At 40.1% G+C, this 20,002-nt stretch overlaps 1 protein-coding gene across 4 annotated transcripts in view; it reads right to left on the bottom strand.

The window, feature by feature from the left end:
* Positions 1-20,002, bottom strand: part of LOC117269538 (mediator of RNA polymerase II transcription subunit 13-like) — a 95,925-nt gene that overhangs the window by 67,760 nt on the left and 8,163 nt on the right. For all 4 annotated transcript variants that reach the window (XM_033646594.2, XM_033646595.2, XM_033646596.2 and 1 more), the window contains exon 2: positions 7,362-7,599. In XM_033646594.2, coding sequence (XP_033502485.1) covers positions 7,362-7,599 — 238 coding nt within the window. The remainder of the gene's footprint in view (positions 1-7,361; positions 7,600-20,002) is intronic.

Below are 20,002 nucleotides of genomic sequence, written 5' to 3'. Positions count from 1 at the left end.
AGACACTTGATGCTACTGAAAAACAGATAATTAGCAGGTCATCCAGAGCAGGAGAGGCCTTTTCTTCTGTAAGGATGAGCTCATAGTAGTGGCCAGCAGCTTCCACGCTTTAACAAATATAAATAGGTGAAGCACTTGTCTCTCTTTCTTGTCTAATTCAAGCAAACATACTACTTTGTTTGCATGCATAATAACCAACTAAACATTTCACTGCATCTCTTGTTTTAATTTCCAGCAGCACTGGTAGCCATGGTGTCTACCAAGCTCCCTGACTGCAAAGCCTTAATGTGTAACCTAATTGGAGCTGGTTTGAATAATATCTCAAAATTTGAATGACAGTTTTCACTCACAGCACTCTGATGGGAACATTGGTAAAGGGGGTGAGTTCTTAATTAGAGAGCAAGATGAAGTCCTGCTATTTAAAGCTTTAAAGGTGTCATATGTAACATTCCTGCGTTAAATCTCTAAAAACAACGAGACAAATGTTCGATATTTTGTTGAATTGTGTACTTACATTATCCCAAATGTGTTCAACAATGTTCAAACACAGAGAAATCTATAATTTCGTTTTAGTTTATCTCTTTAAACAGTTATCTGCATATGTGTGCAGAATAAATGGGACAAGATTTTGGTATCGGAAATGTTTTGGTTTCTGTTTGTAGTCCGTTTGTAGTCCAAATAGCATTGACTTATCAGGTTTGAGTGCAATCTGAAACCATCTGCTTTTGTCAGATGACGATTTAGCTTTATATTAGCATCTTTATGATTCAGTTGTATTCATATGCGGGTAGAGATGGAGGAAAAGAGGAAGTCTTGATCTGGATATCTGTTGCTACACTGGATCTCCCAGAATATTGGCTGTTGCCCCCAAAGGCTTTCTCGTCTTCACACTGATAGCCAATGGAAGATTGTGTCCAAGGTAACATAATTTAATTTGGTCGCCTGTCAATGGTGGCATATCCTCTTTAGCCCCTCAAGTTGCTCTGACTTCCAGGGAAACATGAAACACCAGATGATGTCAGAGTGTTAAAGGAAGTTGGTGAGTAAACACATTAACTTCCTTGTCTGTGAACATGATGTCTGCCTGAGAAACATCAAATAGAGTTTCATCTGCAATGGTGGTTGTTTAACAATCACAATAACAGCTCCCATGATGCCACGCAGCTTCACAGTGTCAACAAAGTCCATCTTTTGTGGTGTGTGAAGTATGCCAGAGTAGGCTTTACTCTGTGTGTTCCTGTTACCTGTCAGCAGGTCAATTTGTCCTCTCAACTTCCACTCGGATTCCTTTTCAAATCAGCGTCACATCTCTCTGCACCCTCTCTCTGCCATCTGAACTAAATTTACTCCTAATCCCACCTGTTGAAGTGCAGCCTCTGTGTGTAAACGTGAGACTTGTCTCAGTTTCACAGGTCACAACACATTTTATATTATTCATATCTGTCGAATAGCTGCCGGCGGCTATACTGAAAACTAATGAATGTAGCGTAAATATAATGAGGTTGTGTTTTTCTACATTAATTTACTTAAAAATCATAAACAGTTTAATGAGGTGAGTTTTCTGAGCTTGTTAAGCCCAACACTTTTGCCAGTTTTCATGTGTGTAATGGTTCTCAGAAATTGCAATTACAACCGTTTTTTTTGTAGTGACTGTATTTGTAATGTGACAGTAATTGTATGGTCTGTTTTTGTCTTATTGTTGTGTAAGTGATGTTAGGCAACATCCTCTTCTCTACCATTACATAGCACCTTCTGAAAATTCCCCCATTCACTGCTCCACTGGCAGACAACCCTCTGAGTCGTCTAGCCAGCTAATTTAAAACATGCCAATGAATCCACACTGCTTTATATTTTCTATATGAATCAAAATATAACTAACCTGCTTACTATTCGCACTATGTGCCCAACAGGCTGACAGCTTTTACTGCTCAGTCAAATGTGTGTAAATTAGCATTTGTGAATGGATGAGTGTGAATAAAAACACGCCTTTTTCTTTTATGGATCTGGCGTGTGGCAATAACAGTAGTTAATTTGTTACAGCTGGCTTCTGTGTGTATCAAACCTTCTGATTTGAACAAAATTAAAAGCAACTGATTGTTAAATTCAGTACAGTACATTTCGCAGAATGGGAACAAGATTGGGGAAGAGGGTGACGGTTTACTTTTTGTTTAAAAGAGGAGGTGAAAGTGAAACTTGATACTTTGCACTGCGGTGATAGTGTTGATGTATTTAACGGACTTTCTCAGTGTGAATGTAACTTCCCAAAGTAAACTCTGAACCATTTTATGGCCAAAAACAAAGACCAATTAGTTGTTTAAAAAGTACTCGCACCTAGACTAAAAGTACCAATACCACAACGTAACACTGTTATGAGTATAAGTCCTGCTTTCAAAATCATTTTTATATAAAAGTAAAGAAGTATTTTTAACCACAAGCAGTTACATATCAAAAGTAAAAGTACTTGTTCTACAGAAAAAAGGAGCAAAGATTATAATATATCAGTGTGTAAGCACAGCATTGGTCAAGGTGGCGCTAATTTAAGTAGCTTTAATTATAGCCACTGTGGGTATTTAACTATTGTGGTTTACAAACTGGGGGCTGGGCTCCATCTGAAGGGTCACAAGATAAATTTAAGAGATTATTAACGAGGGAGGAAAGAAGAAGAAAAAACCTCTTTGAGCCCTTGACAATTATATAAATGAAACCATGTGAGAAGTTCAGAGGAGAAATGATACACATCTGAAATGGGGCAAGGGGTCGCTTTTTTTGGTCGAGCAACCACTTGTTTAATCTTTTAACAGTATACTGTACTTTGCAAGATTATCACATGTCTTTCTGTAAGATCTTAATCTGAAACGTTACCATTAACTGGAGTAAGAAGTACAATATTTCCCTCTGGAATACGGGGACGCAAAGTATGAAGTTACATAAAATGGAAATATTCGAGGACCTACAAGGACCTAAAAATTTAAGAACAGTAATTGAGTTAATGTTTTACTATTGCAGTGAATCTGAATATCATAGTACCACCTAAATTGAACTATTTGTCCCCAACAGTACAAATATTTTGTGACACACAACAATTTTTCACATAATCAAACATTTTTTTAGCTCTTATATTGCACATCTGCTTTTATACACTGCATCCAAGGTTAGCTAACATCAATAGATATTTTTCATGCAGCCACCAGGTCAGCCAGAGAACCAGCGAAACACCAAGAGCGAGAAATCACACAAGGAACAGACCGACAGGTGAGAGAGGAGTCAAGGCGACATGAGGGACAGAGAAATCTAACACGTAAAACATCCCCGCAGTGAATAGAAATTCAGGTGTGTAGCTCTTTAAGACTCAGTAAAACACTGATATTCCCTGTGTTACATCTGATTCTAATTTGGAGGAAATCCAGCTTCACTTTAATTAACAATTATCAACTCCTGCTCACACCCCAAGTGCTATTTTCTATGCTTAATAGGAACTGTACAGGGAGACCTGCAAGATTTTACAGGAGAAGTAAAGAAGTCTTATTATCATAATTGTATGCAGTGTGTGTGTGTGTGTGTGCGTGTATGTGCGTGTGTGTGTGAGAGAGAGAGAGAGAGAGAGAGAGAGTGAGTCAGTGTCTGTATATCTGTTGTGCTGTAGAGTAAATCCTCCTCAAGAGTCCCGCCACACGAATCTCAGAACCCATCAGCTATCGGTCTGAGGACGATAAGCCTCTGTGGGCCACCCACAGTATTTGGGTAGATCCAGTGTAGCCAGCGGATATCCAGGCCAAGACTTCCTTTTCCACGTGCCAATCATTTTGACTAAGTCCTGCAAACATATATGTGTATATGAACGCAGATACATACTAAGAAAAGCTAATATAATGAAGCAAAACTGTCATCAGACGATAGCCGATAGATTCTGAGATTGGACATCAGTCAATTCTCTACACGAAATGTTGACCTGCCGCTCAGGACGTAATCGTTCAACAATACACTACTCCGACCACAAACAGAAACCAGAATGCTTCCGATACCAGAATCTTCTCCAGTTGCCTTCAGATTCTGCAAACATATGCAGAAATATGTTCATAGATATTATGCCACATCACTACAGTCCATCCATAGCACCCAGTGTGATGCTAAATAAGTACTAAACGCCTTTGAATTCAAAGACTCAACAGTCCATTAGTAATATTTTGAGAATTCAATTTATTGTTTAAGTAGTTTTGTCAAAAATAAAAAGTCAAATGATTGATTCTCAGTGGAGAATAATTGAATGTTTTGGAGGTTTTGAACTGTTGATCTGGCAAAACAAGACATCTGATGACATCAGCTTAAACTCAAGGAGATTGTGATGGACATTTTTTCACAGTTCTCTGATATTTCATAAACATATTCAACGATCAATTGACAATAACCAGCGACAGACTCCGGGGTTTTTTCGGACCTAATTGTATTGCGGAGTTTTGCACGGCAGCGACCAGATCTTTGCTCTCAAACCACAAAAAAATGTGATGGCACAACAGTCTCCTTCAGTACATTATACTATGTTTCTTTTGATTTTCACATTGGCTAGTCATCCTGTTTAATTTGTCTTCTGGTTAAAGCGGAACCGTTGAAACAAGTTGTAGGAAGCCTCTGCAAGTAATTGGTTGCTGGCAGACACTCTGTGCTGCAATAAAATGGTTAATCAGCAGTGCCGTGCACTGTAGAGCCGATGCGCTGCTCGTTCTGCCAGCCTGAATAGAATATAATGTCTATAGCCTTACTGTTGTGTATACAGCCTTTATAGACTGAGCTGAGTAGTGATGCGCGGGTTGACCCGTAACCTGCAGGACCCGCAAATGGACCTGCGGGTCGGGCAGCAGTGATCATCTGTTAAATCGGTCTGTAAATGATATTTTGACATTATTGGCTATTACTGTCATGGCAACCGAAGGTACTGATGCGTTGAGCAGGTGACAGTCCGCGGTAGTTTTCAAAACACACTCGTGTCACGCACTCCAAAAGAAACTTGTTGAAACTTTAAACAATAATTTATTGTACAAAACGGGGGAAACAAACGTTGACAAAAACGGTTCCATAATGAAAAAACAGCTACAAGTTAGAGGGAATAGTGATAAAGTGGTAAAACTTGGCATTGATCCACAGCCTCAGACGGATGCGCTCAAGTGTGCCATGCGCACAAGCTCAGTTGGTAGGCTATACTATATTTTCACATTTTTAACAATGCAATTTAACAGTTTTGATTTTTATTGATAACCTACATTTACCAACAACAAAAAGACTACATTTACCAAAAAAAAAGTCAAAAAAAAAAAAAAAAAAGAATATCAAGTACCAAATTTTCATAACGAATACCCATAGAAACAAATATTTGAATATCCGAATATTTGGGTACAGCCCTACTAATTGCAATATATTGCGATATATTGTGATACTGTAAGCAAGGCAATATATTTAAAATTTTTAATCTAATTTAAGGAAACCTGTTGTAGTATAAAGAACAACCATATGCATAAAAACTTTTACTTTTTTATACTTTTTTACACATTCAGGACACTGTATTTATTACAGTTCCTGTAATCTTCAGCATCATAGCATTACTTTTTGTGCAGCCTGAGCAAATTAATTAACATTTGCTTATATAAGAAAAATAAATCCATAAAATAAAAGTCTTTGCAGGTAAAACAAAATGTAAGCAACTAAAATTCAATTTAGTGTTTTTGAGAATTGATACAGTATCACAAAACATACAATAATATCGTGATACTCAAGTGTATCAGTATTATTTTAAACTCTTTTCCCTTCAAAAATGCTGACTTGACTTTGATTTGTTTAGTCAGCATAAGCAAAGCACATCTCCATGGTCTACACAGATATAAACAAACAGCAACAAAATCCTTAAACAAGTGGCAAACCTTCAATCCCACATAATCAATAGCTGTAACATGTAATCAAATAGGCCCAGATTATCAAACTTTATTAGGCCTCAGTGTGCTGCTCAATGGGAGTCATAATTGACGGTTTAGGCTGCCAGCTAACAGCTTGCAAATTGGTGAGGTAATGCTAAAATTTCACACTGCTGCGTACTTGTTGTGCGGCTTCTTGTAATACTTTTTTTTCTGGATGCCGATTTCCTGCCACTGAGTGCTCACCACGCTGACTGTGTGTGTTTGTGTGATCACTATCATCCTCCATGCGTCTTTAAAGATCAGTGAGCACTATGAAACAGAATTATCAGAAAGGCCATATCGTATCAGAGCTGGATGATGTAACTATTTGCTGTTAGATGTTTGGAAACACAGTTTGGATGTTTGGCAGTTTTGGGGGAAGTGAGGAAGTTACTGTAGCATCTGTTAGTGATGCAAACAAAACTCAATTGAAATGTACACTGTATCTTTCTCTATCACACATGCTCGTGCAGTCTGAGTAAAGGGCTCTCCCCACCAGCAGTAAGAACATCTGTCAAATATCTACTGCAGTGCCTGAGAGGCCTTTTCACATCAAGTCAGCTTTAATAGGTAACTGAGGGCTGAAATTCTCACTATCGCTTCAACCTCTCCATCCAATATTCCTGCTTTTTTTTTTCCTCCTGACTGTTGTTCTGCTAAACCAAACCCAATATAATCCCTCTCCTGTTTCCTCCTCTCCCTGTCTTCCAGAGGCTTAGTCGATATGTTAGACTTCTACACACGTGCGCGGTGAGATAATGAAAATGTTTCTATAAATAGGGACAGTAGTGCTGACAGTAGCACTCTCTCAAGTGAGATATCGCAGTGTAATTTTCACCAACACAACCACACACGCACACTGTAAATACCAGCGAGAAAAATCTCCCCCATTGCCGTGTGCTTCATCATAGCGATAGTCCTGAAGCAGCATATAAACACTTGAGTTGCAATGCAAACACATTGCAGATATGTGCTATATGAGGCTCAAATATATCACTGGATCAATGCGCCCTACACATTTTAAACAAACAGCACGAAGCTTGAATCTGCAGGAGACTAAACAGCTCGAATCTGCATGATACTGAATCCTGCTCTAAGTGCAGCTCCTGTATAACATGCAGGCATTATGCTCACATTCATTTGCCTCTCATACAACCCAAACTCATGCTGTACATCTGCACACAACACATATTTCACCACTTCTCAGCCATACAACCTGCTAAAACTCCAAGACTCCATGTAATCACTCCTCAGTCTATATAACCCAATGCAACATAATAAAAAGCAACCATAAAACTAAACAGACTGTACAAGCCTCTAACCTCAACTTTCACAGCAGAAATGGAAGCCGAAGTGAAGAGCGATGGGATGGAAAAATAATTAAGATGGATAGAAGAGAGAAGCTTTTTTCATTCTCACCTTCCAGCTCCTGATGAATGACATCGGAGAGGTTGGGCTCTTCACCCCACCAGAAGATCCACAGCTCCTTGGCGTCTGGCTTGATTTTGCGTCGCCACACGCACAGCAGGTTGGCCTGCACGCAGCGCATGAAGCTGCGCAGGACCGGATCGTCTTGGGCCGGGGCCGAGATCACCGGCCCGTACTCCCCACTGCCTTGGAAGCTGTAGCAACGCCATTTAATGCCTGTCAACTCCGCCTGTAGAGAAGAGGAGGAGAGGGAGTAATGATTAAAGCTGCTGTAAACAGTCCAACCTTAATACAGCACCGTTATTATGTGCAGCGACAAATAAAGTCATTTCACTCATATTTCACACGTAAACACTGAAACAATTAGTTGACTCGCTGAAAAGTCAATTCGACAGAAAATTAATCTGCAGTCAAATTTGATAATCCATCAATTATTTAAGTCGTTTATCAAGCAGGAACACCAAATATTCATTCAAAATTATTCAATGTGCTGCTTTTCTCAGTTTTATATCACTATAAATTGTTTTGTTTTTTTCAGCTTTTTTTTGCAGTTATTAGAGAGGACAGACATATGAATGGGGGGAGAGAAAGGGGGACAATGCACAGAGGGCCTCAGGGCAGACTTGAACCCTGGCCAGGCTAAGAACTAAGCCTACATGGGGCGCACACTCTACCAGATGGGCTACCAGGACACCCCTAAACTGAATATCTTGGGTTTTCTTCTGTTGGTTTAACATTTGAAATCATCATCTTGGGCATTTCTCTTTATTTTCTGACATTTTATAGACCAAACAAATAATTAATCAATCAGGAAATACCCAGCAGATTAATCAATACTGCAAATATTCTTTACTGGCAATCACAAATGTCATATGGAATTTTATATTATTTGAAATTATGTCAGCAGAGCTCCTGTTGTAGCATATTCTATACCTGTGCATGTTAATGACAGTGGCTTTCAACATTTATCTCACATGCCGTAAATAAAATAAAACAACCATCATGCGTAAATCTATACTGTGATAGGAGTCTTGTTAGTGTCGTGTTAACCTTGAAGTGCTTTACTTCAGTGTACAATAGATTTCCCTCACATGAAAGAAAGCATCAGACAATATTCGATCAATAACTGCACAGACTCTTTCCAATTGTGTTGCATTTTCACTGGCTTCCTGTTTACGCAGCCACGATCTTTGTATAAATGTTAAAGCACAGTTAACGTCTCCTTGTGTTCTTACAACCTCATTCACTCGCCGCTGTAAAGATACAAGTATGTGGAGGAGAAGAGCAGGAGAGTGACGGCGAGACATAAAGGACGGCCTTGAGTGAAATGTGGGGAATGAACTACTACAGGAGAGACAGCATTGAAATATAGGAGCAAGACATGGAGAGTGAGACAGACGCGAGGAGAGGAAATAGTGTTGGGGTCAATGGTTGGAGTCCGGCCCAGCGTCTGACATCTACTCCATTTAATCTAATGGGATGATAGGTGTTTATGTTGCCTATTGCGGACTTGGGCGTGGAGGCTCTGCACCATGATACATTTAGTGATGAGCTGGAGACAGAGCCAAACCTCCACCTGTTTTGTAAATGAGCATACATATGCAAATGAGCAAAAAACATACAGACCTTGTGATGCTTGTGTGTGCTTTGGAAACTCTTTCTCATGTTTGTTTGCGTCCTTGTGTGTGTGTGTTTCTGCATGAATGAGTCGAGCGCACAAAAGGCATTGTTGAACAGGACAGAGATTTGGCAGGCAGGGGGGAAATCTCTCGGTGTGTCGCGCTGCCCTCCTCTCCTGTGTTCACCCAGCTGTGAGGATCGTGTTTGGCACACTGGCTCGGGCACCAAGACATCCAAGACCAGCTGAGAGAGGAAAAAATACTGACCCATTTTGGGATGGGGACAGGTAGAAAGGAGCGGCTCAAAGATAATTAAAGCCTGCAGTGTCTTTGAGTGGATGAAGAAAAGGGAGGCTCCGCAGCTTTGATGACCATAGAGAGAGTGTTTGTGTTTTCAGTGTGAAGGGAACAAGCAGGGATGTGTCCAAATCAAACATCTAGCCAAAGCTATGCTTTTGAGGAAGTCTGTGCATGCACTAAAGCTGCAGCATCTTATACGTGAGCGTACACCGAGGTATGCACGTGACCCCCAGGAACATCCTGACTGCAGAATGCACCCATAATTACAAGCATGTCCCTCCTGTAATGACAGTGTGTGTAATGGGAGATATAAACATTGGCGCTGTGATAAGCCAAGCCCTAAAATTAGCCATGACAAGGTCAAGGATGCTGTTTCTCCCAAAGCAAAGAGGAAGACATCTGCTTGCACTGCCTCGTCACTCCCAGTCAATGTCAAAAGTTCCTCCGCTGTTTGACACAGCTGTCTGCTGCTACTGAATCAGGAGCGGAGACGAGGAGGCGAGGAGAAGTGAAATGTCAAAAAATATATTCACAATAAAGGCACACCAGTTGTTGGTTTTTACACAGCAGCACACGCTCTCTGGTGAATTGATTGTTAAAGATCCCCTCCAGTTATGTTTTTAGACATAAAAATATTCTGCTCGGAATAATAATTTGAGTCTGATGTGGTGTTTCAAAGAAAAAGTTAACAAGTCTACAGCCATGCTCGCGGCTCTGTGAGGCTGTGTGCAGGCACAGGGGGTGCTTTGAGCTAAATGAGCATGTTAAAATGCTCACAATACTGACATGCTGCTGTGTTGCAGATATTATGTTTACAATGTTCACCATCTTAGTTTAGCACCTTTGCTAAGTAGCACTAAACATATAATTAATATAGTTAGTTTATGGAGAATTAAGAGAATATATGAGAATTCCTCTGGTCAATCAAATTGTCTTCTAATACAACATATGCTTTCTGTATACTTTGTAACCATCAGTACCTTTGCATCTGTCCATTACCAGCTACTTCAGTTTGCACAAGCCTCCTGCAAGCTCGTCTGGTATCTCCTTTTAAACTTGAACACACGCAACTTTCAACACAGTCTCTTCAAAGTCCTCACAGTTCTTTGCCACATTGTGTTTGTGCAAAAAAGAGAACATTTCCTCAGATTCTGAAGTACAATTTCAACAAGTCATCTCTTCGGGGCATTTTGTAGAGGCAGCCATATGTGCCAACATTAGTAGTTTCATTCATTCTCCTAAAATTGACTTTAACCTTGAAATGTCAAGTTTATTCTTGAAATTTGAATTTATTCTCAACATTTTGACTTTATTTTCCAAAATACAAAAAAAAATTCTCCTCTGCTTCATTTTTGTTATGCCTGCTACGATTACTGAAAGTTTGACTTCACTCTTGAAATCTGACTTTATTCTTTAAATTCAACTTTATACTCAAAAATGAAAAAACAAAATCTACTCTCTGATTTATTTTTTTCTTGTGCCTTCTTGTGTTCAACTTAATTCTTGACATTTCACCTTTATTCTCAAAAAAAAAAAAAAAAAAACAACAATGATTGAATTCCTCCTCTGAATATTTTTTCCTCTGCCTGGCACCAACAATAAAAAGGTTTGACTTTTTTCTTGACATTTCAACTTTATTCTCATAATGCAAAATTAAAAAAAAAATCACCTCTTTTTCCCCTTATGCCTTGCCCTACCACACTTCCCTACATAGTACAGCACAGGTTGATGGGAAAGTCATTCAATTTAAAGATATTTAGTGACACACAAAGGCTTTGGACAAACTGAAATTTTTGACTTCATGATGCTGCTACATGAAAAGTTGAGAGATCCTGATCCTATTCATCCAATAATTGTTAAGACATTTCAACCCAAATGTGCTGGAGAAAAAGTCAGGATTGATCCTCTGGGGATCATGAATGTCAATTTCACAGCAATCCACCCAGTAGTTGTTAAGTTATTTCACTACTGGACCAAAATGTCTCCTGCTTCACTGATAAGTGCACTCTCAGTGCGTGTGCACTGCCGCATCATATTCAAGTTACAGATCGGCTTCCAAACTAACTGCACTGTCAACTCATGCTTGTACATGCCTTAAACTGAGATTTAAGGTGAGCACAGAGAAACTGATATCCCCCTTACTGCGTCAAACCGCGCATACATTATTCTGCACGGTGAAGGTCAAACATTCAAGTGCAGTAACAATAACCAAAACACATTTCTGAGTGGAGGGAGGCTTTAAGGCAAAATCTGTTCCCTCTCTAGTGCAGAAATATGGCTTAAAGTCTAATATTTCTCTGATAACACATTGTATTTTCAGGTGAAATATGGCGCTAAATGACCAGAGGCTGCACTATGTCTTTCAAACACAGGTGCTGTGTATTTGTTGGCCATGTGTAAAGCACTAACCTAACACCCTGCTGTACTTCTGTGGAGGATTAGCTGCGGCACAGTTGCAGGAAGAGGAACAGGGCTACAGTCACATGCTCCCAGGCAGATCCAAACACATGCCCGCACACAAACACTAACACATACGCACACACATACACAGACGTCACGCACAGCAGCTGTGATGATGCGCAGACCAGAAGTGCTCAAAGACACTGACATGCATCAGGAGGCAGACATATTTTCCGGCTGATGTCCAGTTATTTGTCGGTGACGACAGCTGTGTTTCAGTGGGTGTTTCTGTCCCGTATGAACACATATGCATCCACATGTATGGAGTCCCTGGAGTCGCGGTAATATACCAGCGCTAAAAACACGGCAAATTGTTATATTTGTATGAATAAATTATCACTTGTAACACATAAGAGAAAGCAGAGAAAAGCTGTCAAGCGTGTCAAGCTATTATCTCTGCGACTTTGGTGACAAATCAGTGTTGTGAGTAAAATCCTGTCACGCAAATAAAAACACCCTTTAATCATTTTTGCTATAGTTCTTTCATTGTTAGTCATAAAGGAATCGGGGGTGAAAGATGCTTAAGTGCACTTTAAAGTTGGATAATATGGATAGAATAGATTTAGTGTGCAAGTGTCCATCAATCAGTGGATAAATTATACCATGCACTGACTGTTTAAGTAGTGTTTTAGGTGGTAAAGGCAGTAAAAGGGTCAGCCAATTGGGATTTCAATCTCGTTAATCTGAGAGGAATTTGAGTCCTTTTGTGCCATTAGCGGCGGTGATGATGATGACGATGATGTGCTTGGTAGGACAGTGAATCTATAGCCACGTTCGTCAAGATGGCAGGCAAAGAGCAGAGCAAATATGCACCTGAAGCAGCAATTTCTTCGACTCCCTTCAAAGCACGAAAGAGCAAATCAACGATTATTCCAGGCAGCCGTCTCTGTCTCCTTTAAAAACTACCGATGGGGTAAAAAAGGTGAAGGGGTCAAGGAAAAAGACGGCGAATTTTGTTTCGCTGTCAATAAAGCCAGCACTCCTGCAAGCCCCCTTGTTCTGTTGGTTAGCTGGTTCAATCTCTGATTGAGTGCAGGACCAAAAACAAGAGCTTTTCCTCCCATTGCTAAGACGGACCGAAGCTTTGACCTCACTCTCACCTCTATTATCTTTCTTGTCTCCACTCTCCCTCTCATCTCTCAGCACTCTCTCACTGTCACGGATGCCTATTGAATACACCCAGGAGTATCTCACGCTCTCCCTCTCGCCTTTGTGTTATTCCTCTCTTTATGTCTTTTTTGTCTGGTAAACAGAGCAAAGATAACAGCCAACCTTATGTTTCCTGAATATTTTTATGTTAGCACAGAGGAGGTGGAAGATTGCGCTCTATTTGTAGTATTCTATTAAAATCACCTTCTCAGTGTCGGTGGATTCTGTATTGCTTTACATGCTTTTGTACTTTTTTTTTGAAAATTGATTTAAAATAGGAACCTGAACTTAAAACCAGAGAGTTAAAAATAATTTCCTGACTATACAGTGAACTGAGCCCAGGCTTGGAAAACATAATCTGCATCCCAACCAGAGGTCAACCTCAGTGCAGCAGACATGTGCTTGTAATCAAAAGGAAATATGGAAGTCAGAACTTTAATCTTTGGCATACATTGCTCAAACAAAAAGTGCTGGATAAACCGTGCGACTTCGACAGAAGAGAGAATAAAGAGGTATGCCTTACTGCAGGTCTGAAAAGACTGACACAAATACATACCATATATATACTGCATATTGTTTTAAGCCCAGGAGCTTTACAATGCAGAGGAAGCCTCCGCTACTTAGATAGCAGAGCTGAGAGGAAAACACACTTGACATGCACTTTGCAGGAATGCCTCTGCAGACTGAAAATATTTTTGCTCCTCCTGTTCTTTCTCAAAAAACTTGTGGGGCCTTTTGAACGGACCTCTTAAACTTCCCAACATGCAGCTGAATGTATGTTTGTGTTGGACTTTTTCCACATAGACAAGGCTGCGCAGCTGCCCGGAGCAGAGAAAGGCATGTAATTTCACATTCGCAACAAATGACTGTTAGTAATAATTCAATACATGCAGCTAACTAAGAGAGAAATCAATAAGAAAAACTGTATTTATTCTGGTATATGCAGCTTTATTAAGGACACTTTTCCATCAGGATTGCAGCCGATGGGAACATTTTCATCTCAGCGGAGCCTCATGCTCTATCAAAGTTGACAGAAAGCGCATGAGAATGTCATCTAAGAGAGATGCCACTTCTTTAGGAGTCTCACAACAGTGTAAGAGTCTCACAGTCTGATAGTCTGACAAAGGAGGCACTTTAGGCAATTGAGAGACAGCTTGTATCAGCAGTTTTACCTACTCTGGCACAAGTGAAACACTCATTCTGTCAGAGTGCCATAGCTTTCTCATCAACGTCAAATCAGTTTAAACACTTGACAAGCTGCCAATATTTGGGGTGTGTTCAGATCGCTTGTGATGCCTGCAAGTCTTTCGATAAGACTCAGAGTCGTTATCAGACATGTGCAACACTCTCTCTTTTAATGTCAAAGAACAGGGTATAATTAAATCATTTGTAACAGACACTCAGTGCAACTTATTTGAGGTTTCAGCAGCATTTTTGTTTAAAGTTATAATCTTTAAGATATTCATGAAATTAAACCACATTTTTGAAACTACTTATGCATTGCATTTCTCACCAATGTATCTAAATTCTGATTTTGTTTCTCTGTATAGTAGTTTTCATTGTTAGTGGTTGGGGTGTAAATCGCAAGTTGCGTCTTGATAAAATATTATATCGATTCGTTGGACAGCAATACAATATTTGCTGATATCACAAAGTCTGCCACATGCCATATGATTTTGATTCAATCTAATTTAAGGGCATGTGATCAATATGAGACAATATCAGTAAATATCCTCATTGTCTTAATCTTGGCTGCTGGCCATTATTTGCCTGGCACTAGGCCACTAGTGCTGTTTGCATGTGCTTGGACAGAAATGGTGACACAGACATGCCACGGGAATTTTACAATAAAGATGTATCTTAAAGATGACGATATGTATTAGTGTTTTCAGTTGACACTGATGGTATTGGATTGTTTATTACTGAATCACTATATCAATCCATATCAATGTATCTTTACGCCCCTAGTTTGTGGCGGAGTCTGCCATTTTCTCGCTCAATTTTAATTGCCTACCTACGCACAAGATTTTGTAATTTTATTTTATTTATATATTTATTTATATATTATTTTTTAGTTTTTTGATTTTATTTGCCACAGAGGTTAGTGCTCATCGTATTTGTCCTTTAAAAAAGCATCTACAAAAGAGTCATTTTGCACATTTTTCAACTCTCTTCTGCTGTGCAGAAAATTACTTGCCTTGTTCGTGGCATGAAATCAGATGGTGGTTGCTCATAGCATAAAGGAAAGGGCAAAATATTATATGACTTCTTTATTAAAACATGGTGACTGTGTGTGAGTGCGTGGTAAACAGATACAACAGTTGCTCTTTTGTATTCCTGATAAAGTAGCTGCTCAAGGAGCATTTGCTGTACTAAACCACACTTGCTGTGAGCACCAGATACCATCAACCAGGATTTAAATCTTAAGGATTACAACTTTAACGGCACAATGTTCAGAAGTGGCACGCTGAAGCAGGTTAATACAAAATCAAGTGTGAAAAAGCAAATATGAACAAAGACAATGAAGGTGGCTGAGCTGCTAAGTCAGCAGTGAGAAGTCACCAGTTAGAAGAGCCAGTGGCAGAAATCAGAACAGGCAACGACTCCCCCTTCATCAATTAACCCGCTGAAATCAAATTAACCCACAAGGAGTCGCGCTCCCCTCTGGCATTTTACACCACAAATGAAGAGCGATGCACATTACTGCACTTGTGAGGGAGCGAGAGCGACACAAAAGCACCAAACAGGTGTAGAAAGAAGGCCTCTGGGGCTACAGACACTAAACAGATGCTTTTCCTCTGCCTTCTGCCGCCACCTTTACAAGTCCCTACAAAACAAGGGACCGTCATTTGATCTGTGTTCTGCTGTAGCATCCAGCCCTGGGAGGTGAGCAAGCCAAGCGACCTAATTAGAGCAGCGAGAGTCCCCAGGGTTGAGTGACGGATAGACCTGCCAATCACGCCGCAGAAAGCCTCCATCAAGCCATGACTTCTCACCTGACACAAAGAGAGGCGGGAGGCAGGAGGCGACAGCAGTGGAAGACCAATAAGGACAGCGAGACATTGTGTACAGTGGCACTGCAGCATCTGAAAGGGCTGACAAGATCCCCAGCCACTTGGCAAATAAAACAACACAAAGCTGCAGCGTCAGGCTGCTTTTAAAGCATTAGGGGACAGGCTAAAGCAGTGGCCCTGCTTAGCCTAAATTATTAATGTGCAAATAAATAAACCAGTCTCTGCTTTACCAGTGTCTCTGGTGTAACTTAATTAACCGTGACAAGCCACGGGGAGGGAGAAATGAGAGAAAGACGCAGACAAAGACAGAAAAACAGAATCACAAAGAAGGAAAAACAGAGGACAGAGAGAAAAAGTAAAAACAGTAAAAACAGCAGTTGCTAGGCAACATACAACATCTATAGGAATTCAGCAAGGTATTCAGTTTTTTGAGATTTCTGTCTCCAGGGTTACAGTGGAAATATAACATTGTGGTCCCTTACTTTACTCTAAAAATCACAAAGGCTTGTACTGTACGCCTCTGTATGTTGTCTCTGCTGAGCACAGCTACACCTCCGTTTGTTCCTTACAGCTGGAATTCATGAGCTCAAATTTGGCTAAAGATATTATCGAGCACGTCATACATGCGTCAGGAAAGTCCTGGGATTACCAGAAGCAAGACACTGCAGTATGGGATTTCTCACCGAGTTTCTTTGGCGAGAGAAAAGAGAGAATTCAACGCAGTAATTGTACAATTAGCACTGCATGGAGGCTTCGGAAATGCCTACAAGTAGTTAATAGTCTGATTGTTCCTGAAATTGAGCAAATGGGGCATAAGCTGTATGAAAAATATCTAATTTGGCTTGTAATTTCCTGCATTGATTTTTTCCACAGGGATGCCATTTCAGATAAAATGACAGGCCTGCATAAATCACCATGACTTCTCCCTGTTTCATTACACACCAGATAAACAAAATATAAAGGAGAAAAACTGGAAAGCAGCAATGCCTCTGCCTCTGTGTGTGTGAGAGAGAGTCTGTGTGTGCAGGACGTAGGCAGGGCCAAGCCATTAACTCCACCGTAGGTCACACCTGAACAGGTTTCAACCTGCAACTCACCTGGCTGCTGTCTGTAATCTGTTGTTTGCTCACTACGTGGGAGTGGCAGCCAATCAGAGCTTTAACACTAGAAGTCCGCTGCACTTCTCGAAACACAGTTCACACACAGTTTTATATAAATCCCACTCAAGTCCTACTCTCCTGTCCGTTCACTCTCTACAACAGATACAATGGTACCATGGCATGTTCCTAGCTCTGCCAACACCGCCCTGCTGAAACACTTAGCCCTGCAGCTCCATGCTCACTCAGTCATGCCTGGTAAATACTCTATCAAACCCTTTGTGCTTCACTTTTATACTGCAAAGTCCATTTATTCTGTGAGGCAAGCCAGGACTGAAATTGAGCTGTACAAATTTTCATTAGCATCTGAAAAATCATGGGTGTCTGCCTAATTCAAGATGAGAGAGAGCGCCGTTTGGCAGCGCAGGGAGAATCAATGCACCACAAATGGCTGTGAATCAACAGTCTGCACATAATGTGTTTGTTCTCATCAAGTACCCGTCTGATTGGTCGCAGATAATCTCTCAATGGAACATGAACACATGATAATTAGAATCTGCAACAGCGCGGCAGCCAACATTAATGTTTTCTCTCTCCCCTTGTTTTGTGGCTCTAAAAAGACACCCTTTAACCTAAGTGTGCTTTAACTGCAATTGAATCCCAGCCAACCATGATATTGGCAAAGCTGTCTGGCTTGCAGAAAATATTTGCCCAGTTACAAGCAGGGCAGTATCTCCCTTTAAAGAAATTCTCTTTGTCAAGGTGTCTGCAGTCAGGTGAAGAGATTGCGAACAGATCTTGTGATGGCACAGAGAGCAGCAGCATTATCGAACACAAGCTGTATCTGTTTTTTGGAATTTATCTACCAATCAGACAACAAGGCTTCAGACATTGGGTTCAGACCAGAGGGAGTGTAGCGGCACACATCTAAAATGTAATAGTTTGGAGGGAAACTGTGTTAATCCATAGGGGAGAAATACCAGCGTTTCAGGGAATTGTGTCTTACTACAGGAGACAGAACTAAATTCAGCTCTGATGCAAAATAACTTTCATGTTTCCCTGCCTAAAACTGCTACTCCTCTTCATTTCATAGAGAAATATTCACTATCCAAACAATCAGGTGTCATGAATTCATTAATCTTCAAGAATCAAGTGTAATTTTCTTGATTACAGAGTGCTGATGTCTCATTCTGTGTTACAGTGTATTAAAAACTAGCTAAAATGACTAAATAACTAATAAATGTGTCCTTTTAAGAAGGGTTTTTTGCAGCATATATATGCTCAGTACCCAACAGGATAAGTAATGTATACAATTAGCTTCACCTCAACCAGCTACCACATTAAAGGGGACCTACTGTAAAACTTCAATTAGTAGCCGGGCTATTATTTGCTTAAACCACTGAACTCAACAGGCATACATTAGGGACAGACGTCTACATGGGACAGGCCTTTAATTCCTTTTACACTAAACTGTTGCCCAGCAAAGGTGGGAAATGCCATCAAATACATTATTCAAACCAGTATGAATATAACTTGTATAAAAATTAGACTTTGAATAACACATCAATTATGTTATGACACTTGTTTGACGGCACCCAGAATACCTATATGACACCACTTTATCCTTTTAAAACAATATTCATTACTGGATTCATTTTTATGTAAAACACTGATTCTTTTGATTGATGGACCCTTATGGACTAAAGAATTATAAATAACTTTCCATGTGATCAGGAAATGGACACATATTTTGACTTTATGACCACTTCTGAAGAAGGGAGTCACCACTTGTTTTCTGTCATGCCGGTAAATCTGAATGACTAACGGTCTTCTCTGGTGCTTGTGGTTTCAGTAGAAATGAAATCAATCGAGCTAACAATGTGTACCGTCTCCGTACTGACAAAAGTTTAAACATTTGTATTTGTATACACAAGCTCAGCAGCTAGCTAATGTTAGCTCAAGTGGGCAGTCAACAATGTTGTTTTATTCATCCAAAGACAGGCCGTTATTTGTCAAAGTGTGTAGCTACACCAGGCTAGTAAAAGGGACTAGGTGTTTAATTCAGTCTAGGTTTTTAATTGAAGTTTAACAATATTGTGCTAATTTTCCGGTTTATACTTGTATTTTGGGTTTCTAGTAGAACGTGTTTACATGCTTTAATGTTCAAAAAAACACTTTCTTTTCCTCATACTGTCTGTGCTGGAACACCTGTATACACGCTCTGCCTGAAACGCTTCATTTTAGCGCCTGTCTCTTTAAGCCCTCCCTCCTGAAAAAGTCTGCTCTGATTGGTCAGTGTTTGCAGGTCTTTCATATCTCAACATCTCTGCATGATCACTGCAGCTGGGGAATGACTGCAATGGAAAGTAGTGGAACTTTCTACTGTGAAAAATCCCCAGTAAAAGCTTCTAAACCAATATTTTCACAACTGGATATGTTCCAACAAGAATATGATCTGAAATCAAGAAGAAATTTACCATACTGGCAACCAAGATTACATGTTTCCCTGATGTTAGCATGTAGCAGTATGTAATGTTAACACTTGCAGTAGCGTGCCTGGAGCAGATGACCATATAAAGAAATATGTCAAAAGATGACATCATCTTGTCTTGAAAGTAGAAAAAACAGAAACAGAGAATTCAGAACAGTATCAAGTCTGACGATTTTTCTCACAGGGATTACTTTTACATACATTAACCTCATTATTTGAAACTTTGGCCGCGTTTAATATGAACAGCAGACATTGTAATGTTACAAGACCAAAAAAAATAAGGAATGGCATAATAGGTCCCCTTTAAAATCTATCTATCCTCTCAGTGCGTACTCTAGCCAACTAGCTAACTTTCCAGCAATCACAAGCACTTGATGGCACCAGCTACTGCCCATTCCTACCAATCCTCTTTTCCCACTCAGCCTTCTGTCACCCTGCACACATGCAGGAACACCAGCGGGTGCTAAGAATAGAACACAGCTGGCACTGCAGGGCTTACATA

This window comes from Epinephelus lanceolatus, chromosome 19 (genome assembly GCF_041903045.1).
Source record: "Epinephelus lanceolatus isolate andai-2023 chromosome 19, ASM4190304v1, whole genome shotgun sequence".
In the NCBI taxonomy this organism is placed as follows: Eukaryota; Metazoa; Chordata; class Actinopteri; order Perciformes; family Serranidae; genus Epinephelus; species Epinephelus lanceolatus.
The sequence above is the reverse complement of the archived record's forward strand: the minus strand, read 5'-3'. Positions and strand labels throughout refer to the sequence as shown.